At 40.7% G+C, this 26750-nt stretch overlaps 1 protein-coding gene across 3 annotated transcripts in view; it reads right to left on the bottom strand.

The window, feature by feature from the left end:
- Positions 1 to 26750, bottom strand: part of cdc42bpab (CDC42 binding protein kinase alpha (DMPK-like) b) — a 108603-nt gene that overhangs the window by 57177 nt on the left and 24676 nt on the right. For all 3 annotated transcript variants that reach the window (XM_060866871.1, XM_060866873.1, XM_060866872.1), the window contains exons 6-16: positions 15550 to 15643; positions 15230 to 15430; positions 14714 to 14962; positions 12260 to 12339; positions 11729 to 11889; positions 10344 to 10466; positions 10115 to 10251; positions 9629 to 9871; positions 8899 to 9009; positions 7019 to 7260; positions 5234 to 5339 (exon numbers count right to left, since the gene is read on the bottom strand). In XM_060866871.1, the coding sequence (XP_060722854.1) occupies positions 5234 to 5339; positions 7019 to 7260; positions 8899 to 9009; positions 9629 to 9871; positions 10115 to 10251; positions 10344 to 10466; positions 11729 to 11889; positions 12260 to 12339; positions 14714 to 14962; positions 15230 to 15430; positions 15550 to 15643 (1747 nt within the window). The remainder of the gene's footprint in view (positions 1 to 5233; positions 5340 to 7018; positions 7261 to 8898; positions 9010 to 9628; positions 9872 to 10114; positions 10252 to 10343; positions 10467 to 11728; positions 11890 to 12259; positions 12340 to 14713; positions 14963 to 15229; positions 15431 to 15549; positions 15644 to 26750) is intronic.

Here is a 26750-nt window from a genome sequence, read left to right as displayed (position 1 = left end):
TCAATCCAAGATAAACAGTCCAGAAAACAGTTTTATTTGCATAAGCATTTGGGGTTATAAAAGCCCCAACAGAATGTGCAATAAGCCTTGTGACAAAATAGCATCAAAGAAAAATAAATATACAATAAAAGCCACTGCACAGCATGGTCTATATTTATCTGAAGATTTCTTTATATTAATTTCTCTTAAATGCACTTTTTGTATGTCTCTTTAATAATAAATATAAGAAGAAGAAGAAGAAGAAGAAGAAGTAGAAGAAGAAGAAGACGATGAAGACAAAGAAGAAGACGAAGACGAAGAAGAAGACGAAGAAGACGAAGACGAAGTAGACGAAGAAATGCATGAAGAATTTTCTGGGACAGAAAGAAAAAGGGTCAAAAGCCTTCAAGAGTTATGGATAGTTTTAATCGTGTGTATGTGTGTGTGTGTGTGTGTGTGTGTGTGTGTGAATTCTCTGACTGTAGGAGGAAAGATCTAAACAAACAACTGGGCAGAAGGGTTGCATTGCTGCTGGAGCTGACACTGCCGTGACCTGTAAAGTTGTCACTTTCTTTTTAATGATTGGACCGGTGTTTTTGTGTCTTGCCTACAGTCAAGCTTGGTGGTGTTAGCATCGTGGTCTGAGGCTGCATGAGTGCTGCATGAGTGCTGCTGGTACTGCGGAGCCGAGCTTCATTGAAATAAACATTGAATCCAACATGTACATTCTGTGAGATTCTGAAGCAGAACATGATGCCCTCCCATCAGAAACTGTGCTGAACAGCAGTTTTCCAACATGACAAAGACCCCAAACACACCATCAAGATGACAACCGCCTTGCTGAGGAAGCTGAAGGTGAAAGTGATGGAGTGGCCAAGTATGTCTCCAGACCTGAACCCTATATTATATCGGTCATCCTGTGGGGCATCATCAAGTGTCCAAAATCAGTATCCAAAATCACTGCTGAGATACAGCCTGAGTTCCTGTTTGGTAGCTTCACTGTCGCATTTGTTGACCTATTATGGGCAAACCGTTTAAAATCGTCAAAATTCTTTTGATAACATTTGTCCATGTTGGTCTGAAGATGATGTATACCAAACCTGGGGTTAATTGGAATCAATTTGAAGGCTGTGTGGTAAAAAAAAATTGTTTTATTAATCAAATCCAAGATGTTTGAAAGGAAATTCTTTGTTCAGACAAATGATGTGATCCAAATGTGGTGAAGATTGGACACGATTTAGCAGAGGAGTAGCAAAAATGCTCTGGTCATGGTTTTGAAGAGGTTGATCACGATGTGTGTCAGTGGTAAGTTAAGTCACTTCACTTCCTTTTTGGCAACTTTGGCCCATTATAGCATGGTGGCTTAGTGGTTAGCACGTTCGCCTCACACCTCCAGGGTTGGGGGTTCGATTCCCGCCTCCGCCTTGTGTGTGTGGAGTTTGCATGTTCTCCCTGTGCCTCGGGGGTTTCCTCCGGGTACTCCGGTTTCCTCCCCCGGTCCAAAGACATGCATGGTAGGTTGATTGGCATCTCTGGAAAATTGTCCGTAGTGTGTGTGTGAGTGAATGAGAGTGTGTGTGTGCCCTGCGATGGGTTGGCACTGTATCCAGGGTGTATCCTGCCTTGATGCCCGATGACGTCTGAGATAGGCACAGGCTCCCCGTGACCCGAGGTAGTTCGGATAAACGGTAGAAAATGAATGAATGAATGAATGGCCCATTATAGGCCAATAAGTATTATGCAAAATTTGTTTGATATATTTTTTACTTCCAAGGAAGATGACATGACAATTATGGTGATAAGTGGACACAATTTATAGAAGGACTACTGAAAAAAGGATTTAATTGAATTCGATGTTAATGTGCACTGAACTTGACCTAAAGAATCCAGATTAAGACAACAGGCTAGAAACCACTGAGGTCTACGCATGCAGGTTTAAATCCTGCCAAATATGGTGAAAACATAGTTTATCAAAAGCAACTGAAACCTTGCGGCTTGTACAAAAAAACATGGGTTCAAAATAAAGGGCTGTGTTCATAACAAAAACTGCTGCCAACCTTGAGAGATTGGGTCGAAGGACAGTGAATTAAGTGCACCGCCTTCTCATGTGGTCAAAATAAAGACTGGGCACAGTTCACAACACAACTGGCCTCAGGGTGGCTAAGTGATCTTAAGTGCTGTGATCAGGTTGCAGACTCCCCTAGAGGTGTGAGTTTGAATCCCACTTCTGACATTTGGGCCATTCTTTCGCTACATTTAGGTGATGGTGTGTTGATCCTATATTAAAGACCATTGTTAAGATATTGTAAGAAGTACACTGAAGTGTCGCTGTGGAATCGGCCCATAGATGGTTGGACAGTAAACCGACTACACTGCTTTGTTGTCAATGCACACAAACCTAAACATGGTCCCTAACTAAAGCCTATACATTCTGAACTGAAGCCAACTGAAGCATGTTCAGATACTGAAAAAAAATCCATTGAGATGTCCCAGCACAAGTTAGAATGCTCGTGTTTCGGTCTAGATTTTATAACACTTCCCATAGACGGTTGTACAGTAAGCCATCTAATACATTGCCTTGTGGTGTTTTTGACACAAACCTTGGGTCTGGACCAGTGTTGTAGAAAGTACTAGAAAGCAATACTTGAGTAAAAGTACAAGTATCGTACTAGAAAAAGACTTTGGTAGAAGTGAAAGTCACCTTTTAGAATATTACTCAAGTAAAAGTCTTAAAGTATCTGATATTTACTGTACTTAAGTATCAAAAGTCATTTTCTGATATTTAATGTACTTAAGTATTTGAAGTAAAAGTAAAAAGTAAAATTTGAGTGATTTTCTGTAGGCATAAGAGCAGGGGCGGTTCTAGGGTCTCATCTTTAGGGGGTTTTAGCCCTCAGTGAGAATTTAAAACAAGAAGAGTTTTATATTATATATTATATGACTACATAGTAAGCCAAAAGTTATGGGATTATTAAATGGTAATGATGTCAGTCTTGAATCAGATCAGTTCATGTATGTGTGCATTCTCTACAAACAGTGTGTCCAATGAATGCAGTCATTAATAAAAAATATTCACAAGACAAAGAACAAATCAATAAATGTTATTTTTATTTAGTACTGAACAGATTGTTTGCATTAATATTTTGTTTGTGCTACAGCTCTGGTAAATAAGAATAGTGGAATTTAAGAATAGTGCCGTCTTTGCGGCTTTCCGCCGATTAAAGTTATAGATAAACGCCTCCAGCTCTGACTGCGCGTGCACGTTGAGCGTCCCTGTGCTTCTCTGTAGAGCGTGTGGAGCGTAATGCAGTCTAGGAGCAGTGATTCGCCAAACCTCCCTTATTGCAGTCACACACATTTCTTATGATTTTATTTTGTAGTAACGAGTAACGAAGACGCTTAGTGGAAATATAACGGAGTAAAAGTTTACATTTTATCTAGGAAATGTAGTGGAGTAAAAGTGAAAGTTGACATAAATTTAAATAGCGAAGTAAAGTACAGATACGTGACATTTCTACTTAAGTACAGTAACGAAGTATCTGTACTCCGTTACATTACAACACTGGTCTGGACCCTAACAGAAGCCTATGAATTCTGAAACAGGGCACAATAAAACATGTTCAGCCACAATCATGGCCAAAGTGGTTATAGACAAGATCTACATTAGGGTCTGCCTGTGTAGCTGAACCGTGTTGGTGGTGGTGGTTCACTTAAGCTTGTATGACAAACAATGAAATGGTTCAAATATGCTTACCAAAAACTGCTTGGACTGTCTAGTAGAGCCTGGGGACAAGCACTGTTGTGTAACATTTCAGAGATTACTTTTAATGCCTTGTCCATGGGTACTTGAACAGGGATCTAAGTGTGCATTGACTACTTATCTGGTCGACATAAGAACTGGGCATGGTACACAGTGCACAGTGCAATCAGGACCTCAGATGGTGTATCGATTCCTTCCTGAGGTTCGTTGTTGTATGTTAAGGTTTTGAAAGGAATTTTCCCTACATAAGTTCGAATGTCTTGAGCTTCTGCTTGCTAAGTAATAGGTGAAAACTGGTCACCTATGATGGTCCCTTTGAAGGATGGTCCCTTTGAACAGTGAATCAAGTGCACTGCCTACTCATGTGGGTAACACAAGAACTATGCATGACCCACAACACCCCAGGCTTCAGGTGCTGCTTAGCTGAGCGGTCTCACTTGCTGTGATTGGGTTGCATCCTTCCCTGGGGGTTTGGGTATGAATCCCACTTCTGACATTTGTTCTGTCCCTTTGTTGATGATGTATTAACCCTATCCTGAAGACCACTGTTGAGATATTTAAAAAAAAAATCCATTGAAGTGTCCCTGTGTAGTTTAGAATGGGCTACTGCTTTGCCAGGCGATTGAAGAAAGCTAAAGCCTATGAATTCTGAACTAAAGCCAACAAACAAGTAAGTTAATTAAAACCGTTATCAACTGTTATTTTTGTGAAATCTGAAGAAGATCATTAAAGCAAGCAGGGGAATGTGTGGGGTTAATAATTTTACTGTATCCAGCCAACAGAGGGCTTCAGAGACATTCTGGCAACCCTTGTTACTGCATCCACCCATCTAAAACAATCATTGTAACAAACACACTAATGTTTTTTTAAGTCTCATAATACTTCATTAAATCTTGAAAGACCTCAATAATGGCTGTAGATATAATTCTATATTTCAGTTTAAGCCACGGGGGGGCACGGTGGTTTAGTGGTTAGCACGTTCGCCTCACACCTCCAGGGTTGGGGGTTAGATTCCCGCCTCCACCTTGTGTGTGTGGAGTTTGCATGTTCTCCCCGTGCCTCGGGGGTTTCCTCCAGGTACTCCGGTTTCCTCCACCGGTCCAAAGACATGCATGGTAGGTTGATTGGCATCTCTGGAAAATTGTCCATAGTGTGTGATTGAATGAGAGTGTGTGTGTGTGTGCCCTGCGATGGGTTGGCACTCCGTCCAGGGTGTATCCTGCCTTGATGCCTGATGATGCCTGAGATAGGCACAGGCTCCCCGTGACCCGAGGTAGTTCAGATAAGCAGTAGAAAATGAGTGAGTGAGTTTAAGCCACAACCCAAATCGTTTTTGACTATATTCTACTAATTGTGTAGCCTACCATCGTTTTCTGTATAATTTGCAATGTATTTCACTTCTGATTGATTATAGTTCATAGTGATTTTGTTATAGTTTATATAAATCTAAACTTTTCAAAATGCAGGTGCATGAAATTGAAAGCTGGAGCTCACCTGCTCTAGCTCACCACTTAGCTTCTTGTTGTCCTCCATCAGAAGTCCCCTTTCTCGCTCATGCTTCTGTTTGCTCTCTGCCTCAAACTCCTCGCGCTCACTTTGGCTAATAAAAACACAACACCCAGAACACAACTCTACATCACAACCATCATCAACATATCTCTGCTTCTCTCGTACTTCAATTATTTCTAATCTAATATATAATCTCTTGATTGTAAGTAATTATTGTACGTTTTTAGTTACATAAAAAGATCATATTTTATATTTTATATTCAAAGAAAAATAATGAGAATCGGTCATTAAGGATGTTGTAGAGCATTAAAACATTAGAGTTAAAGGGTAGGATTGAGCTAAGAGCTATTTATCTAGTTCACAGAGACAGGTTTGTAAAACAAGTTTTCTTTCTCCCCTCAGAGCAGCCAGGAGTGATATATAACATCTGAGTAAGCCCTGGTGTGCATGCACATGCATGCCATGGTATTACTATAGCATTATATTAAAATGCTTCTGTGCACCATAGCATTTGCTTCCCCAAAATATATTTACTTAATTAAATCCCTTGTACTATCTACTGATTAATGCATTTGTCACACAGTTTTATTATTATTATTATTATTATTATTATTATTATTATTATTATTATTATTATTATTTTATTTACATTTTTTATTTTATATATATATATATATATATATATATATATATATATATATATATATATATATATATTATTATAATATATTTTTTATATTATTATTATTATTTTATTTTATTGGTGTGAAAAGCAGATTCCGTGCAATATCGCATGATGAAATCAGTTCTTGGATACAATAACTTGGATTATATCTCCTGCATATAACTGAGTAAGAACATTTCAGTATGTTCTGCAGACGGAACCCAGACTTCTGGGGTCGATGTCTTTTGGGGTCTTTGTCTGGGGTCCCCAATAAAGTCACGTTTGTTTTCCTTTGCGTGCTATAGAACAGTGGATTCTGATTTAAACAAGAGATTTTAACATCCCTTAAACATTCTTCTTGTGCTAGAGGCTTATAAGGATGCTCATTGTGATTTACAGTAACTGTGACATCATCCATCATTCATGTGGCATTTTTCTTGGTTGCAAAAAAAAACCTAGCAAGAGACGTAAGGAATTTTTAATAACAAGCCAGAGTTTGCTTTTTAAAATGTCATGTTATTCTGTGGGAGGTCAGAATTAGAGAAATGTTCATTAATGTTTGTCACATGCTATTAAATCGGACACCATTCAAAGCAGGTTGTGCTGACAGGCACAATTAGGTGGCGTAGTGCCGCAAAGGTCCATAACGAACTATCATAGCAGTGAACTGACCAAGAATGCTACTTTGCTATAATGCCTAAATGAGATTGCCTTAACGATCGCTTAAAATCTGCATCAAGAAAATTAGTTGTCTAACGGTGGACAGCTAGGCCATGTTCTTGAATGGACCTTTAATGGACGTGCCTTTAATGGACATGCACCTTGTTGCACCTTGTTACTTTCAGTGCAACAAAGTCTGATACGTGGTAAATTTGCCATCCAAATAACATCAATAAATAAAAATAAAAACAAAATCTTGATAGACTCCTACTTTTTTTTTTTTTTTTTTTTTTTTACATGTGTGAATCAACGAACCTCCAAAACTTTCATATGTGGCAGCAAGTCAACACACGTGTATCTAATTTATCTCTAGATCCCTAAAATAAAAAAAAAACCCCGAATGAAAGTTATCCTCAAATTGCAGTTAAACACAACCGTGAACGTACTTTTCTCGCCTGGTCTTCTCCAGCTTGTCTTTGAGCATAAGGATCTCCTTCTGCAGAGTGAGCTGCTGTGCTTCAGCATCATTCAACTCTTTCCTGTGGCTCTTGAGCTCAGCAGTGTATTGCGTTTCTCTTTGACACAGCTCCTCCTCGTGCTGCACGTTCTTCTTTTCCAGCTCAGCTCGCAGCCACGCCACTTCCTGCTGCTGCTGCTCTGCACCCGCTCCTGGGTGCAGAGGTCCAGCCTGTTTCAACAGATACAGCAACTGTGTGATTATTTGGAAGTGTTAGTTGTTAATTAAGTGTTAAATAAAGACTGCAAGGCCCATATTGGTGGGATTGGTTCATTTTAATAGTGAACTATAAACACATTCAATTCACACTTAGTCATTAAATGTTTCTATTAACTGTGAATAATCTCGGTCACAGTATTACAGACCTGCTATTAAAAGTGCTGTTTGCATTGGTGCATCGAGACCCAAAATACTTACATAATATTAAAGACAGTGTGCGATTTAAGATGTACATTTCAGATATCTGTGCACCTTCAAGAGCAACTCATTTCGTAAGTCAGATTTCAGGAGAGATTGAGGACAGGATTTTCAGTAGTTTAACTGATTTGTGTTACAGTCACTCTGCTCTTTTGTTATACAGTTACAGAAAGGATCTTATTTATAATCACACTCTCCGTTGTCACCCAGATGATGATGGGTTCCCTTTTGTGTCTGGTTCCTTATAACATAACAGGGAGCTTTTCCTTCCAGCATTGCCTCAGGCTTGTTCATTAGGGATATGTATAAACTGAATTTGAAACTTTTAAAGTTTTATTAGGGGGGCACGGTGGCTTAGTGGTTAGCACGTTCGCCTCACACCTCCAGGGTTGGGGGTTCGATTCCCACCTCCACCTTGTGTGTGTGGAGTTTGCATGTTCTCCCCGTGCCTCGGGGGTTTCCTCCGGGTACTCCGGTTTCCTCCCCCGGTCCAAAGACATGCATGGTAGGTTGATTGGCATCTCTGGAAAATTGTCTGTAGTGTGTGATTGTGTGAGTGAATGAGAGTGTGTGTGTGTGTGCCCTGCGATGTGTTGGAACTCCGTCCAGGGTGTATCCTGCCTTGATGCCCGATGACGCCTGAGATAGGCACAGGCTCCCCGTGACCCGAGGTAGTTCGGATAAGCGGTAGAAAATGAGTGAGGGAGAGAGAGTGAATAAAGTTTTATTCTATAAAGTTGCTTTAAGACATTGTCCATTGTTAAAATAACTATATGAATAAAACTATTAATGGTGCTTGCAAAGAAACATTATTACTATTGTGCCAGACAAAACTTCGGCGTGTAACTTGTGATTTTCTAAGCGATCTGAGTACCGGTACTTCCGGTACCTGGTCTCAAATTGGCCTCTTTTTCCCATAGACTCCCATTATAAACTTTGGAGGTTTATAACTCGGCAAGCTTTTGAACTATCTACACCAAACTCGACCAGCTCCTTTAGGGTGATACTCTGAACAAAGGATAAATTGGTGTACCGACTGGCCTTTTGGTTGGGCCGCAGCCCCGCCCCCAAAATATGAAAAATCAAAAAACTTTTTACAACATCGACATGTGACATATCAAAACACTCAGAACAATGAGGGGAACTTCCTCACGTGTGTTTTGATGATGTCACGTGATGTCACATGTAGCCCCGCCCCCAAAATAAGCGAAAGCAAAAAGTTAGCACAACATGGACATGTCATATATCAAAATACTCAGCCCGATAAGGGGAACTTGCCACGTGCAAGCACCATTCACATTTTCTTCAGGAAATGTACGTTCTAGTTATTTACTATTATTTTAAAAAATGATTATTTAAAAAAATGTTTAATTTTTCTGTGCTAAATTGTACCTTGAACCCCTCCAGTTCCTCCTCGAGCTGTCTGTTGAACTGTTCATTTCTCTCTCGCAGTTTCCTCTCTTTCTGCACCTCGGCTGCTTGCTCCTCAGCCTGTACCTCCAACTGAGCGAAACCAAAGCATCTGTTAAAGTCTTTTCATTACTTATTCAAGAAATCTGTTTCTATTAACTAACTGGAGTAACAGGTAACAACCTTAATAAACCTTCCTGAAGACCTTGGTCATTTTTGCAATACAGAAATAACAAAATGATTATCACTAAGGGCTTTCGTGTATTTTGGTTCCACCAATGTGATGTTGGCTGTTTAAGTTCTTGCTATTTATTCATTCAGTCATTACATTTCAGTAACTTCACTGCTTTATCCTGGTCAGGGTCACAGTGGATCTCACGGTCTATCTCGGTAACACTGGATGCAAGGCATGAATACGCCACACACAGTCACACACCTAGGGGTAATTCAGCCATTTGCGATTGTGTCCAAACCATATACAAGCATGTTTTTGGAAAGTTGGTGGAAAACAAAAACAGTAGAGAAAATCAGGCTTCATTAGTAAAGATAAATAATCTTGCCTTGCGCTGCACGAGTAAAAAATGTAATAATAAATTAGCTTTTTGATTTCGATGTTACTTCAAATTTCTTTTTTAAGCTCTAGGAACTGATAACAACCAGGCAAATCAAAACAGGACATTTAGAGATTTAGTAGAGAAGATCCCACTCCCACCTCTTTGCGAGCTCGCTCTGCTTTACGTATCTCCAGTCGCAGCGTTTCCACCTTCTGTGAAAGACCCTCCGCCTCTTCCTCCTTGTCTCGAAGTTGCCGCGCGAGCCGCTGCTTGTGTGAGCGCAACTCAGTGAGGCGTTCGTTCAGCTCAGAGAACTCCTTCATGGCCATTTTCCTTTGAGTGTGTGCATCCTTTAGCTCCTTTCCCTGGGCCTTAAACTTCTCCTTGGTGTCTAGCAGCTCCTGTACAGAACAGTTCAAACATGTAGATTGTGTCTAAACATACTTATTTCTACCAGCTGGTTAAATAACTTTAACTAGAACGAAATGAAACTAAGAAAAGGATGCATCCTTAATTATAAATAATAATAATAATAATAATAATAATAATAATAATAATAATAATAATAATAATAATAATAAAATATTAGGCTAAACATCTCCTGAACTAGCATTAAATCTTTCCTTCATGAAAATACGTTCCACCTTGTGCAGGTTGTCTTTCTCCAGTGTAACAGACTGGAGCTGCCGTTCCATAGTCTTCATTAGCTTAGAGGAGTCATCTAGGTCCTTCCGTGCCATGCTGGCCTCCTCAAACTGGTGCTGCTCCAGATGACCTGAATCTGAGACACAGCAGGAGGACCACGCTCTCGTTACAACAGTCCAGGAGTGTGACTTGGATCAAAACTGTTGTAAATTTGTGTAGATCTGTAACCTGCTATCTGCTTTTTTAAGATGTCTATCTCACTCTTCAGACTTCTTATCTCCACCTCTTTGTTGGCACCAGGTGGCCCAGTGGAATTAGTGTGCTGCAGAGCCTGTACCGTCTGAGTGGATTCTGCAACAGGGAACGCACCACAAGTAATGCAGTGTGTTTAAGTGCTTTAGCTTTCTTTCTTTTTTGATTCCTCAGTCAAATGTACAGAACACCGAGCATTTCTGCAGCATGGTTTGTCTGAGATTGCACCATGCAGGTCATTTTAATGGCTTGTATCTGCAGGAAAGAAAATATTTCTGCCAGCAACTCAACCTAAACGGCATGTTCACTGCTTTCTCGCTGCAATCAAACTAAGTTACAGTTCTCTCAGAAGCAAACCGAGATCAACTGGATCAGGCTCCACACCAGAATAATAATAATAATAATAATAATAATAATAATAATAATAATAATAATAATAATAACCTTTATTTTCTATAGCGCCTTTAAAAGAAAGCGCTTCACAAAAGCAAAATAAAATCAACAAAATTACACACATAATATAAAGATTAAAATTAAAGCAACAAAAATAGACAATAAAATAAGCACTATGTAAAATTACAATTAGTCAAATTAAAAGCTACCCTTAAAAAATAAAATGAGTTTTAAGCTGAGATTTAAAAGTGCCAAGAGATGATTCTTGCCTTATCTCAGTTGGTAATGAATTCCACAGTTTTTGGAGCTACTGAAGACAAAGCCCTATCTCTCATCGATTTTAAGCGAGTTAAAGGAACAGTTAAAAGACCAGTTTCAAAAGAACGAAGATTGCGAGATGGAATATAAGGAATTAAAAGATCGGCCAAATATTGAGGAGCTAACCCGTGTAAGGCCTTGTAGGTAAGCATCAGAATCTTAAAATCAACCCTAAACCTAACAGGGAGCCAGTGCAAGGACTCCAAAATGGGAGTGATGTCATCTTTTAACTTTGTTCTAGTAAGTATTCTCGCCGCCGAATTTTGCACTACCTGTAATTTGTTTAAGGTAGCTTTAGACACCCCAGCCAACAAGTGCAGTGTTTTCATCTGTCCAAAGAATCCGCATCGAGCTAAAAAAGGGCCAGGGTTCGATTCAAACTGACAAAACACTACATGTGATAGAACGTGGATGGTTAACGTCGATAGTGGATATTCTTTTATTTATTTTTGCAAGGAAAACATCTGAAAAAAATCGTTCATGTTCCCGTAAATGGAAGAACCACTTCAGACTGCCAGATGTTGCCTTTTTCTAAGAGTATATATGTATATATATATATATATATATATATATATATATATATATGTATATATATATATATATATATATACATATATATACAGTGTATATATATATGAGATCCTGCTCACCCTGGAGCTTGCGGCTGAGCTCAGTTTTCTCTTGCTCCAGTCGGCGGATCCTTCTTTCATATGCCTCAGAGGCCAAGCTGTCCTCCAAAGTTCTCTGTAGACAGGAATCCACCCCTGGTGATCCTCCAGAGTCTTTCAAACAGCCCCGGTCTGACAGAGAACTACACACACACACACACACACACACACACAGAAGGACTCTGAAACCAGTACGCACCACTAATCCCAGCAAACAGAACACCACAAGCCACACATATCTAATATCAAAAGACTGTCAATTTCAGATAAACATGGATGCTGTGAGTCTGCTTGCTTCACCATAATCATTGGAATAGTCGGGAGAAACTTGCACCCAAAAGCCACATCATTCCAGACCAAAGACTATAGAGTTACACGTAACTCAACATGAAGCTTGAATGTATTAGTTGTAAAGCTGAGCAGTAAATTGTGCCACGCTGACAAAATTCCTCTTTTATGATAACACGCTTCAGATCACGACAGATTTGTCTGGAGTCTTCACCGAACACTTACCATTTGCTAGTGTAGGTGAAGCCGATAAAAGGGAGATGGAGTCCAGAAAAGGCTGCATGGGAGGGTGGTGGCATCGTTTCCTGTGATAATCAGACAACTAATAAATCAATGTTTATGAATATTACTACTATAAATGTTTCCTAAAATGCATTGCATCAATATGAGTTAATTGGCCCTTCATTTACAGCATTGTGTAGATGCCTTATCCAGAGTGACTTACATTTATCGCATTTAGAGTTAAGAGCCCAGCAGTGGCAGTTTGGTGATTCTGGGGATTCAAACACACAACCTTCTATTCTCTAGACAACACCTAAACCATTGATCTGCCAGTGAAACAGCATCTAACTCCTTTGAATCGGTGTACGTTTTTTGATTGTTTATTTTTGTTTTGTTTTTATTTTGCTCTTTTTTTATATATATTTTAACCTGGTACTGAAATTGGGGTTTCAAAAGTCTGAAAAAGTCTGAAAACTTTAAACATCCTACATAACACTATTAAGTCCATTATTAGACAATGTAAAGTATATGGAACAACTGTAGCCAATAAGAGAGCTTTTGTGTCTGGGGTAAGAAGGGTATTAGTCAGAGAAGAAAACAAACAGGACTTTATGGAAAAGTGACAAGAAGAAAGCCATCATTGGAAAAAACTCCATTTGGATTCAAGCATAGAAAAAGTTTCTTTGGTCTGATGTGAAACATTGCACTTTTGGCACAAACCGCTTCATTTGGGCCGCGTTCACACTGCGAGTCTTAATGCTCAATTCGGATATTTTGCTCAGATCTGATTTTTTTTTGTTTGGCTGTTCACATTACCTTTTAAAATGTGGCCTATATCAGATACCAGTGTGAACTGTTTGCTGTTTCGAACTGACCCGCATGCGCAAACGAACAATAACAATGACGTCACACGCAGCACGCCGTTGCGCTAAAGTTGGCGAGGTTATGGAGGAAGTAAGCATTGTCGCTTTTCTTTCTAAATGTTTGTGTAACGGCAGCACAGAGACACAGTGTTTTGAACATTTTTGAGGGCAACTTTTGATTATTTGATCCATTTTGGGGGGCACGGTGGCTTAGTGGTTAGCAGGTTCGCCTCACACCTCAAGGGTTGGGGGTTCGATTCCCACCTGCACCTTGTGTGTGTGGAGTTTGCATGTTCTCCCCGTGCCTCGGGGGTTTCGTCCGGGTACTCCGGTTTCCTCCCCCGGTCCAAAGACATGCATGGTAGGTTGATTGGCATCTCTGGAAAATGTTCCGTAGTGTGTGAGTGTGTGAGTGAATGAGAGTGTGTGTGTGTGTGCCCTGTGATGGGTTGGCACTCCGTCCAGGGTGTATCCTGCCTTGATGCCCGATGACGCCTGAGATAGGCACAGGCTCCCCGTGACCCGAGGTAGTTCAGATAAGCGGTAGAAAATGAGTGAGTGAGTGAGTGAGTGATCCATTTTGTAGGCGTAGTCACGTTTGTGTGCGAACTCGCCGGCGCATAATTGTGACGAATGTCGATGTAGATTGACGTAAAAGTCGCATCAAATCCGCCTCGGTTGTTCACACTGCGGCCACATTGGAAAAAATCAGATTTGGGTCTGATTCAGGACCACATATGGAAGTGGTCTGAATCTGATTGGAAAAAATCAGATCTGGGTTAGATTTGAGTGTTCACACTACTCCTGAAGAAGTCTGACCTGGTCACATGACCCCAAAAAAATCAGATCTGGGCCACTTTTACCTGCAGTGTGAACAGGGCCTTGGAAGACATCCAGCAATGCTCATCACCCTGAGAACTTCATCCTCCACTATAGTCATTCACTTGAGTAAAATTCACCAAGAAAAGTGCTTAGTAAGTGTAATTAAATTGTCTAGAGAAAAACCGCTTGAGTAATTACTTTACTCAGGGAACTGCTGTATTAATACTACAAAACGATATATTTTAAATCTGTTATTACGTTATTATCTCTTCTGTTATGACCTTTGAGTGAGACACATCACTTTGTCATGCTTCTTGTGGCTGCAAAAACATAACAGGAGACTAATGACTAGTTTCCATCCCTGCTTATGAATGAATACTTATGCAACCATCAAAAGTCAGATTTTTTTGGTTTATTTATACTTTTGACAATAATATTTTCCTGCATTTCAATGTGTAACTCTATTTTAATTCGAGGCTAAAGAAATACACACTGCGGAAAAATTCAAGGGGGTAAATACTTATGCAAGGCAGTGCTTATCAGACAGGCTAATCTGAACAAACACAGGACCGAACGTTAAATGCCTCACGCAGGGCTGCATATGTACAGGAAACAGTGAGGAATAAATTCCTGTGATGACGTCAATTCAAAACAGATAAAGCGACTGACTGGTAACTAGGTTTTTCATGAATTGTCGTGTTTTTGGTTAATGAGAAGTCTACAGTTAGGTTTAACTTATCTCAGAGAAGAAACATGAACTTCCAACACATACTGAATTCTTTAGGCAATCGTCCTCCACATCAAAGTTGGAGGTGTCTGTGGGGCTGCTGACTTCAGGGATGTACGGGGCCTCGCAAGTGCGGATGTCGTCCCAGTTGATGCCTGAGAAAAAGGGATGGTTCTTGAAGTCCTCTATGCCGTTCTGGCCTAGCCGGTGCTCACGAGAGCAAATCAGTCTGCACATTAAATCTTTGGCCTCTTCAGATACATCCGACATCTGCACGGGGAACTGGAACCGCTCCTATAAAGAAGAAATAGAACATGATGAAGAAAGGGATAAGAGCAGCTTAAATATATGAAACTATGTCAAATCAGTAGTATAAAAGTAACACACAATTCTGAATTTAGCCTTAATACTCTGGCTTAATGACCTCAGTGACAGAATCCAGAATAATCCATGTTATGCAAAGAGAAATGAACTTAAATAAAAGTTATAAGACAATGATTAAAGCACAACTTTGAGTAACAGGTGCTTATCAACTTAAGTTGTCACACATGCTGTGCCCACCTTATGGTTCATGATTTTGCCATATGTCTCCACTAGCGATTCAGCGTAGAAGGGCGTCTCCCCATAGAGCATCTCATACATACACACTCCCAGAGACCACCAGTCACACTCTGGCCCATACTTTCCTTTCCCATCTTCCATGGCCTGCAGGATCTCTGGAGAGATGTAGTCTGGCGTTCCCACTGCGATCGAGGATTGCACCTGAGTAAACCAGAGATCAGAGTTATTCAGAGAAACCATCACTCCACAACATGTTCTTCCTGGGAGGAAAAATTCAGCCCCATAATGCAGCAACCAAGTTTAAATATAGCGGGACTTACTGTTCCGTCTTGCATAAGTTTGAGACAGGAGCCAAAGTCTGCCAAGCGAATGTGGCCGTTCATGTCCAACAAGATGTTGTCAGGCTTGATGTCCCTTTTAGACACAAGAAAAAAAATAATAAAAGCAATGAGTTTTATATTGGGTATATTACTGGGTATTTATATATTATATATCCAGGTTTGGGGGTTCGATTCCCGCCTCCACCTTGTGTGTGTGGAGTTTGCATGTTCTCCCCGTGCCTCGGGGGTTTCCTCTGGGTACTCCGGGTTTCCTCCCCCGGTCCAAACACATGCATGGTAGGTTGATTGGCATCTCTGGAAAATTGTTCGTAGTGTGTGATTGCGTGAGTGAATGAGAGTGTGTGTGTGTGTGCCCTGTGATGGGTTGGCACTCCGTCCAGGGTGTATCCTGCCTTGATGCCCGATGACGCCTGAGATAGGCACAGGCTCCCGGTGACCCGAGGTAGTTCGGATAAGCGGTAGAAGATGAGTGAGTGAGTGAGTAAAGAGGACAGTTTTGGGTTCATGTTAGAAATGTGAGATGTTCAAGACAAAAACGTCGCAGAAGACAAAAAGAATATTTTTCTTCCCATGCAGATGGGAACTGAATTTAAGATATAATCCTTGTAGTACAAAGAAAAGCCCTCTGAGTCCTCAAGTGCCTCAGCATGACACATTTAACACATTCATTTATTCATATTCTGGATTCATTTCTCCTGCTCAGGATATAATGATTAAGTCACACATTTGTTCATAATCTGAAATACAGAACTATATTCATAAGGTGCAAACAAAACTGTGAAGTTGGTCACACTGAACCAGTGTCTGCTGAACTACATCAACAGTGAGAATGTAATGAAGTGAATACGATAGACTTGTTCTATAATAAAATGATTCGCTTATATTTTATATATGCAGTGTGCTGTTTGCCTTGTGTATTGTATAAGATCCTTTTTACTGCATTTTGGTTCGGGAATCATTCCTTCATTCATTCATCTTCTACCGCTTATCCGAACTACCTCGGGTCACGGGGAGCCTGTGCCTATCTCAGGCGTCATCGGGCATCAAGGCAGGATACACCCTGGACGGAGTGCCAACCCATCACAGGGCACACACACACTCTCATTCACTCACGCAATCACACACTACGGACAATTTGGTTCGGGAATCAGTGAAAGAAATTTCATGTATGTTCTTCTTCAAACTGTTGCCACAAAATTCTAAGGAAACAACTGTATAAAATATGTTTGTGTGCTGTAGCTTTACACTTCACTGGAACTGAGAGACTCGGACAGTGTCCATGCCCCCATGCACAAAGCACAGAGCTCCATGAAGACATGGTGTGTTAATGTTGGAGCGGAAGAACTCGAGTGTCCTGCACAGAGCCCTGACTCTGACTCAACCCCACTGAACACCTTTGTGATGAACTGGAACACTGACTGAACCCCAGACCTCCTCACTCTTACATCATCAGTGTCTGATCTCACTAATGCTCTTGTAGCTGAATGATCACTAATCCCCACACACACACTCCAACATCAGTGTCTGATCTCACTAATGCTCTTGTAGCTGAATGATCACTAATCCCCACACACACACTCCAACATCAGTGTCTGATCTCACTAATGCTCTTGTAGCTGAATGATCACTAATCCCCACACACACACACTCCAACATCAATGTCTGATCTCACTAATACTCTTGTAGCTGAATGATCACTAATCCCCACAGACACACACACTCCAACATCAGTGTCTGATCTCACTAATGCTCCTGTAGCTGAATGATCACTAATCCCCACAGACACACACTCCAACATCAGTGTCTAATCTCACTAATGTTCTTGTAGCTGAATGATCACTAATCCCCACACACACACACCAACATCTAGTGTCTGATCTCACTAATGCTCTTGTAGCTGAATGATCACTAATCCCCACACACACTCCAACATCAGTGTCTGATCTCACTAAAGTTCTTGTAGCTGAACGATCACTAATTCCCACACACACACTCCAACATCAGTGTCTGATCTCACTAATGCTCTTGTAGCTGAACGATCACTAATCCCCACAGACACACACTCCAACATCTAGTGGAAAACCTTCACAGAAGAGTGGAGCAAATTATAACTCATAATAATAATATAAAGCATAACATGAGTGCTAGGGTCAGATGTCCACAAACCGTATGCTATACAGAGTATATAGACAAAGTATATAGACCAAAACTAATCCCTAAAGAAATGATTTTAGAAGGATTTCTGAAGGTGATGTAAAACAAGCTACAATACTAAACAAGAATAAAGAATTAAAATATACATTATGAGTCACAGGGGGTCACGGTGGCTTAGTGGTTAGCACGTTCGCCTCACACCTCCAGGGTCGGGGTTCGATTCCCGCCTCCACCTTGTGTGTGTGGAGTTTGCATGTTCTCCCTGTGCCTCGGGGGTTTCCTGCGGGTACTCCGGTTTCCTCCCCCGGTCCAAAGACATGCATGGTAGGTTGATTGGCATCTCTGGAAAATTGTCCGTATTGCGTGAGTGTATGAGAGTGTGTGTGTGCCCGGCGATGGGTTGGCACTCCGTCCAGGGTGTATCTTGCCTTGATGCCCAATGACGCCTGAGATAGGCAAAGGCACATGCACTGATATAAGAGGAAGAAAAGAATTGTTTGTTCCTGTTCTGTTCTAAACACCAATCAGCCATAACATTAAAACCACCTTTCTAATATTGTGTAAGTCTCCTTGTGCCACCGAAACATCTCTGATTCAACATGACACTGACTCCACAAGACTTCTGAAGGTGTGCCATGGAACCTGGCCCCAAGACCTTAGCAGCAGATAGTTTAATTCCCTTGAATATGTTGTGGTGCCTCAGTGGATCAGACTTTTGTCCAGAATATGATCCTGTATCTGCTTCACTGGATTTTCTTTTGGTATTTACTAACCACTGCATAACGGAAACACTACACAAGACCTGCTGTTCTAGAGAAGCTCTGACTCATCTAAACATCACAACCTGGTTCTTGTCCAAGTCACTCACCCATATTCCTGCTTCCAATACATCAACTTCAGGAACTGATTGTTCACCTGCTGTCTAATATATAACCCACCCACTGACAGGTGTCACTGTAACAAGATATTCAGTGTTATTCACTTCTTCTGTCAGTGGTTTTCATATTATGGCTAATCTGTGTATAAATATTCTGTGATATGTTTTCTCACTAAACGAGACATGACAGATCGCTGGAGAATTCAGAGTGAGCAAGTTTTAGTCTGGTTTTTATTTGCATGCTCATTTCCTCAAGCTGTTTGTGGGTTTGCTCTGATAGCTTACTGACAGAGTGATTTGTGTGTGTGTGTGTATGCGCATGTGTGTGTTTAAATTTCAGTGTACACCTTTTAAAACCGGTTTTATTTTTTTTAAACCAACTTCAGCTGTTCAAAGAGTAAAGGTCACCATGTTACTCCTAATTCATTCAAAAGATTAACGTACAGTGAAATTTATACTCCAATACATTGCATAAATGAAAAAATTCATGTGATCACACAAGCGCACACACACAGACACACACACACACACACACACACAGAGAAACATAGGCCACACGTATTCTAAACTTCATTGCACTCCATCAGTGCAGTTAACAATCAACAGCTGTAGAAAAACAAACCGTCCATCGAACGGATTCTTCTTTCATCATGGTGGGAATCCAGGACGTGCACACATAGGTACGTAACATGTGCAAGTGTAAACGCTTTTAATGGCTATATTTTTCGCTAGCTGTTAAGAAAGCCGGTTAACATTTTGTTATGATGCTATTAAAAGTGCAGAAGTGTGTGTGTCCTGAATTGAGGGGAGATGAGGATTGCCACCTCCTCCTGCTGTTAAGAACAATGGAGAAGTATGTGACACTAAATAACACTATAATTTGTTTTCTTATTTATTCTGATACCATGGCCTAAAACTATTTATTGACTTATTACACTTTATATAATATGCCCCGATTCAAGTTGCCATCAATTAACATTACATCCCAACAAGTGGGGGACAAAGTAGGGAAAATAATGGTTATGTCAGCATATATACTGAACATCTCTCTCGCTCACTCATTTTCTACCGCTTATCCGAACTACCTCGGGTCACGGGGAGCCTGTGCCTATCTCAGGCGTCATTGGGCATCAAGGCAGGATACACCCTGGACGGAGTGCCAACCCATCGCAGGGCATATACTGAACATAATGTCTAGATATCTTTCTCAATTAAAAGTGACATATCCAGGCAAAATGTACCAAAGCAAAAGTTAAAAACCTGATTCTTTTAAATGTATTCGATCATTAAAAGGTAAAAAGTTTTAAATGATGAAACTAAGCTATTGTCATATTTTTATATGAAAGGCAATCTAAATTAAATCTAAAACTCTAAAAAAAAATTTAATATATATATATATGAGCTGTTTTGCCTTGAAATATCGTTCAGTCTCTGTAAGTTTTAAATATTTATGATTAGCTAGAATTTGACTTGCTGCCTAGCTAGTAACATTAACATTAGCATTAGCAGCTGGACTCAATGCTAAACTAATCTGTTATTAGCAAAAAAAAAGCAGGAAAGTAAGTCAATTTTAGCCAGGTACATTTTAGAAATTAGCTTGAACCCATGCCTTCCATGGAAGTAAAAGACGAAACACATTTTATTGGAGTGTTCAATTTATGTGAGTCTTCACTTAAATTAAAGGTGGGGTCTCCGATGTTTGAAAGCCAACGTCGACATTTGAAATCACCAAAACAAACACGCCCCTAACCCAAATGGGTCCCACCCCTGTATTGATAGCTCCGCCCACACATACATACGTAACCCAGGCAACTAATGGAAAGAAATGTGTCTTTATCATAGCTGAAGGGAAGAACAATACGATTGCAGATAAACAAACAAGCAAAAATGACACACAAGCATAATCGTGTAAAGGACAAAGGCATATATTAGTTCTGTGTAACAAAACAAAACCAACGTTACTCACCTATCAAGAAGGAAAAAAGCGCCTCGGTGTCTTAAGTAAAGTTGGTCACATATTCACAGATTGGAGTTTCCCGAGTCAATAACTCCTGAGCTAAACACTGTTACTACACAAAACACGGTTGTAGCTGCGTCTCTACATTACTACGATAGAAAAGAGGTGTTATTTGTGTAGTAACAGTGTTTAGCTCAGGAGTTATTGACTCAGGAAACTCCAATCTGTGAATATGTGACCAACTTCCTGCTCCTTCAGTTCTCTCCAGCGCTGGAAAGCTGATCCTATATTAACACGTCCTACTTCTTGCCTTATCATAAGTCTTTCTTAACTTTCTTTCTTTGTTTTTATCCTCCATGTCAATGTTAAAACCGCTTTCTGCTAATGTCACACATGCACACTGAACACTCTCTCCGCCAATATCGACAAGACACGCCCCTTTCTGCTCATTGGCTACACGTTTGTTTTGATTTTTGTTTAGTTTGTAGTTTTCTGAAGCATTTCTCAAACATCGGAGACCCTACCTTTAATCAGTGCAATCTGAGAGATTATTCATATTCACACACATGTGGACAGACAGACAATGTGACTGCAGATGATGAACTGACACTCTACAGTAACTGGATGCTAAACTAAAATGATCAGATGCCATTTTCAGAAAACCTTCAGTTTGCTGTAACCAAAATACTATTCACGTATATTACAAAATTAACAAATTAATTGAGTATTTTCTAATCATGATGTGAGCAGAAACAGGGGTAGAAACTGACCTGAAACCCTAAAGTGGATCGGATTTGACATATTTTCCAGTCTGATCCACTGATATAGTGTACTTTAATGATGAAAATGTGTGCTCACTGACTCATTTACAGTATTTGGCAGATGCCGTTATCCAGAGCGACTTACATTATCTACATTACAACTGAGCAATTGAGGGTTAAGGGGCCTTGCTCAAGGGCCCAACAGTGGCAGCTTGGCGGACCTCGGATCGGACTCACAACCTTCCAACTGGTAGCCCAACACCTTACCACATGACTCATCACAGGTCCTGCACATGAGCAACTCATCTTGAAGTGCATCATTGTTCCTCATATTAAAAATGTTAAACAGTCCTACACCCGCTCTTTTATTGTCTTCTAATACGTACGTTAAAAATAACAGCGTGAGGTAGACGAGTTGCAATTAAAGCAGTTGCAGGGCTTGAAGTCATCAACACTAAATCATCAACAAATTCAGAGTAAATAAATAAACAGTCTGCCACTGGAGTCAGTACATTAACACAGGTGTGAACGAATCATTACAGCACAATATAGTAGCACTTCAACTCACTACATCGAACATTGAGCACACACACGCATTCAGAGCCACTTAATACAAATATAAATACAACACAGCTAACAACTGAACAGATTCTTTCATTTTCTACCGCTTATCCGAACTACCTCGGGGTTAGGGTTAGGGTTAGGCATCAGGCATCTCAGGCGTCATCGAGCATCAAGGCAGGATACACCCTGGACGGAGTGCCAACCCATCGCAGGGCACACACACACTCTCATTCACTCACACAATCACACACTACGGACAATTTTCCAGAGATGCCAATCAACCTACCATGCATGTCTTTGGACCGGGGAGGAAACTGGAGTACCCGGAGGAAACCCCCGAGGCACGGGGAGAACATGCAAACTCCACACACACAAGGCAGAGGCGGGAATCGAACCCCCAACCCTGGAGGTGTGAGGTGAACGTGCTAACCACTAAGCCACCGTGCCCCCCCTGAACAGATTTCAAATCTTTAATGACATTCTTACCAGGATTTGACTCTAATGAGTCAATATGTTAAGACATTAGCTCCCAATCAATAAAGTCTGACCGTTTGTCCAAGTAAAATCGCTCAAGACTGCACATACTATATTCCCAAGTATAATAACGTTTTCCTGGTCAGGGTAAATCCAGAGCCAATACTTTTGCTTTTGTTATACACTGATGACATTTCTGTCTGGGATCGATGAATATGAACTGATAGATCAGAATTTCAACTTTCATGTCCTGATATTTACATCTACATGGGTTGAAAACATCTTTTGTTTGAACCCACCCATTTTTCAATGACCAAAAATATTGGAACATGTGACCGACAGGTGGCAAGGTCATATTTTCCCTTGGTTTGTCCTGTTAGATTTGATTGTTTAAATAATTAATAGCTCTGAATGTCTGCTCTTGAGTTGAGGATAATTCAACATGAAGACCAGAGAGAAAAAGCAGTCCATCACAAGACACCAGTCATTCACACCAAAGGATAATTTATCCGAGTAAATCCGCCCATGTGCAAATATTTGGAACATGGAGACCCTAGTAGAATCCAATGCAATACCAAAACCCCATCATATTAACAGTCACCTAAATACATTTTGTCTCACTTAAAAAATACATTTTCCATTTACTTTCTCACTTCTAGCTGTTATGCCATTTAGCTCTGAGAGTCATTTGAATGCTCGATTAAAAGCACTGCTGTGGGTTCAGACTTTTGATCCAAGGAACCAGATGCACAGTGAAAAAAAAATGCTCTAATATCCAATAGAGATGGGCCGGATACTCGGCTGAAACGAGTATCCGGTACGGATAAAGCACTTCTGCCGAGTACGAGTATTATACGAGTAATACGAGTCATTATCTGTGCTCGGATTGAATGAAAATCATCATTGTGTAGCTGATTGTGTCAGCATTCTGGGATAGGCTAGTCACAGCGCCCCTCCCCTACAGTGATAGGCTAGTCACAGCGCCCCTCCCCTACAGTGATAGGCTAGTCACAGCGCCCCTCCCCTACAGTGATAGGCTAGTCACAGCGCCCCTCCCCTACACACATACAGATGTATTGTGTTGCTGTGTCTCGCTCTGCTCACTCACAGTCACACACAGAACAGCTCTCTGTCTCTCCCTCAGTCACTCGGGTTCGCGGGTCTTTTCCGTTAACGTTTAGGGTTTCTTCAGCTTTTTACTTCGGGTTGTAACGTTAATAATACGTACTTACTAACCAGTAGAGTTCTGGTAAACGTGGGTTCGTTCAGACGTGGTGCTTGCTTGGTAGAATGCGACTCGCATTGCGTCTCTGCCTGTCGGAGATTTTTTTTCTTTTTTAAACCTTCAGCTGTCTCTAACCAGTAACCAGACACTGAGTGTCTGACACGTTTTTGCCGTATTTCATAAAAACATAAAGGTAGTAAGCTAGTGTTGTAAATATTACAAATTAATTATAACCGGTTAAAGCCCCGCCCATTTCCGGGTTAGGCCCCACCCACTCTGAGTACAGATACAGATACAGATAATTCATATGGTTAACAGATACGGATACAGATACAGATAATGCTGTACTCGCTCATCCCTAATATCCAGTGTAGATATTGCTGAGGTTTGTGTTTTCTTGCAAGTTCAGAGTTGGGATTGAAGGAGCTGGAATGGACTCCATCAGTGGCCTAGTGGAAATCAATAAGCATTGCTAACATAATGCTTCTTTAAGCCAGAAGAATATAATGAAAAATATCTAAAGCAACACGACACAACCTTCCTTAGAGAAAAATAAAGAGGATGATTTAGCTGCATCTAATAAGGACATCTATAGGACTTTTTTTCATGTCCAGGATATCGACAGACACGATGCATCAACACTACACACGGGTCATGATCCTGTTGTGGTTTGCAGGGTTAACCCATGTGTTACAGCCATGTGGGTGTGCTTCCTGTCAGCCAAGCTACGAATAAGAAAAAGCTTGAGAATGAGACAAAGAATGGGAAGTGAGTGAGGTAGGGTGTTAAAATCGGCCTATTTGGCAATCAATTGCTTTGATTTGCAGAGTTATGATTAAAGCTGAATCCATTTAAGCAGCAAATGTCCATCATATATCTCTCGAGCCAATAGATTAACCTCTTTCTGAGCTCATATGTATGCGCTTGTACTTGTTCAAACTAAATGAGCTGCAGCCCGAGGCTCTGGTTGTACCTTTCTGTTTTTGATAGGTTATCTGCATAGCCAGTGTGAGTCATCCGATGCTGTTTTAAGAAAAAGTCGTTAGGTTTTGTTAACCAAAATTCGGCTCGGCACAACTTCTACGATCACGCACATGGCACTAATCAATAATGCAATGTGCATATGGCTCAGGTCAATATCCTGCTGGAGACACACAATGCAATAGTTACAACACCCCCAAACACACACGGCACAACACACATATACACACAAAGGGACAGATGCAGCTGTGTCTGGTAGAGAAGGGTTCAGTTGTGGCTACAGAAACATGGGCCACTCCTCTTTGCTGAGGGTTTACTGAGCACAGCAGGAGCTCATGCAAATATCTGGGGCAAGAGAACACTTTATTTAAACACTGCACTTCTCTGTCTAGTCTGGCCATGTTTGTGCTGATCACAGAATTAGCAATAGCATGTCATCTTAGACATGAGGCCGGTGTGTATGGAGGCTTTGAACAAATCTAGATTTAAAACAAAAGAATTATCAAATAAAAGAAATGACTCACCTGACAAAATATACTCAATTTCAAATTATTTTCAAAGTATTTATTCCAAGCCCAAAGATCGAAACTTGTTTTTGCTTGATTTTGTCAACCTTTGTTAATTTTTTCCATCCTCCTGTCATTTACATCGCTAGGCCTTATTCGGTTTATTCAGAAATGATCTAAAAATGGGACCTAAAGTCTCCTGAAAAAATACTGGAACTAATATATTTACACATGAAACAATAGATCAGAATTTCAGCTTTCATGTCCTGATATATACATCTACATGGGTTGAAAACACCTTTTGTTTGAACCCACCCGTTAAGCGAACATATTGGAACATGTGTCTGAGATGTAACCAGGTCACATTTTGCCCGGGTGTGTCCTGTTAAATTTGACTGTTTAAACAGTTAATAGCTCTGAGTTTTGCCTGTGAAGATTGCAAAAGTTAAAATCAACATGAAGACCAGCGAGATGTCTATGGGTGAAAAAGCAAGCTATTTCAAAGCTGAGTAAAGAAAGACCATTTTTTATGTTTTATATGTTCCAATATTCCAGTGAACTTCAACAGACTGGCATCCTGTCCAGGGTGAACCCTGCGTTGTTCCCTGAGTCTCCTGGCATAGGCTCCAAGTTCCTGGTCTTCCAGTAGGATAAGCAGTGTAGAAAATGAATGAATAGACATTCCAATAATACTTATGCACAGCTAAAAGTGGTGGTATGTTATAAGTTGTAGATGTAGATCTAACACCTTTAGATGTAAATATTATGAAATGAAATTCTGTCCCACCTCCGCCTTGTGTGTGTGGAGTTTGCATGTTCTCCACGTGCCTCGGGGGTTTCCTCCGGGTACTCCGGTTTCCTCCCCGGTCCAAAGACATGCATGGTAGGTTGATTGGTGTCTCTGGAAAATTGTCCGTAGTGTGTGATTGTGTGTGTGAATGAGAGTGTGTGTGTGTGCCCTGTGATGGGTTGGCACTCCGTCCAGGGTGTATCCTGCCTTGATGCCCGATGACGCCTGAGATAGTAGGTAGTAGGCCGAGGTAGTTCGGATAAGCAGTAGAAAATGAGTGAGTGAATGAGTGAAATTCTGGTCTATTGTCTCATTTTCTGACCTCAAACCCAAATGTCTTCAGTCAGTGTATAAGAAAAACAACAGAACTTTCTAAACAGGCTGTATGAGGCTCAGTATGATCTGTTTCAGAGAACGTGTGTGCTGTGCAGCCATTTCAAGCCTGTACTTATTTACTATTTATTCACATACACTGTTCTGTCTTAGTGGACCGCAATTTGGATATTTTCTGTCTGTCTGTGTTATTTTTACTAAAACACAAATATACATCAGAGATGCCTGCGCAGTGGTTATTTTTACACGTTACTCAGCATGTGAACACACACACACACACACACACACACACACATACAGTTTGCTCTCAGAGGATCTGACCACGCCGTCCCCACCCTCCCATAGCGAGATGTGTCAAAGTCTCACGGGAGCAAGCTGACCACACCTCTCACCCCATCATTACCGCCTCACTGCTACCCCCACTAACCCCAAAACCACCATGCAATTATCATGGCAAGAATAGAACAGTGTGTGTGTGTGTGTGTGTGTGTGTGTTGGAGGTGTGCATAAAAATAAACGCATGTGAGAACGTGTTTGTGTTTTAGAGGGTGTTGGGAG

Source organism: Tachysurus vachellii, chromosome 3, assembly GCF_030014155.1.
Source record: "Tachysurus vachellii isolate PV-2020 chromosome 3, HZAU_Pvac_v1, whole genome shotgun sequence".
Lineage (NCBI taxonomy): Eukaryota > Metazoa > Chordata > Actinopteri > Siluriformes > Bagridae > Tachysurus > Tachysurus vachellii.
The sequence above is the reverse complement of the archived record's forward strand: the minus strand, read 5'-3'. Positions and strand labels throughout refer to the sequence as shown.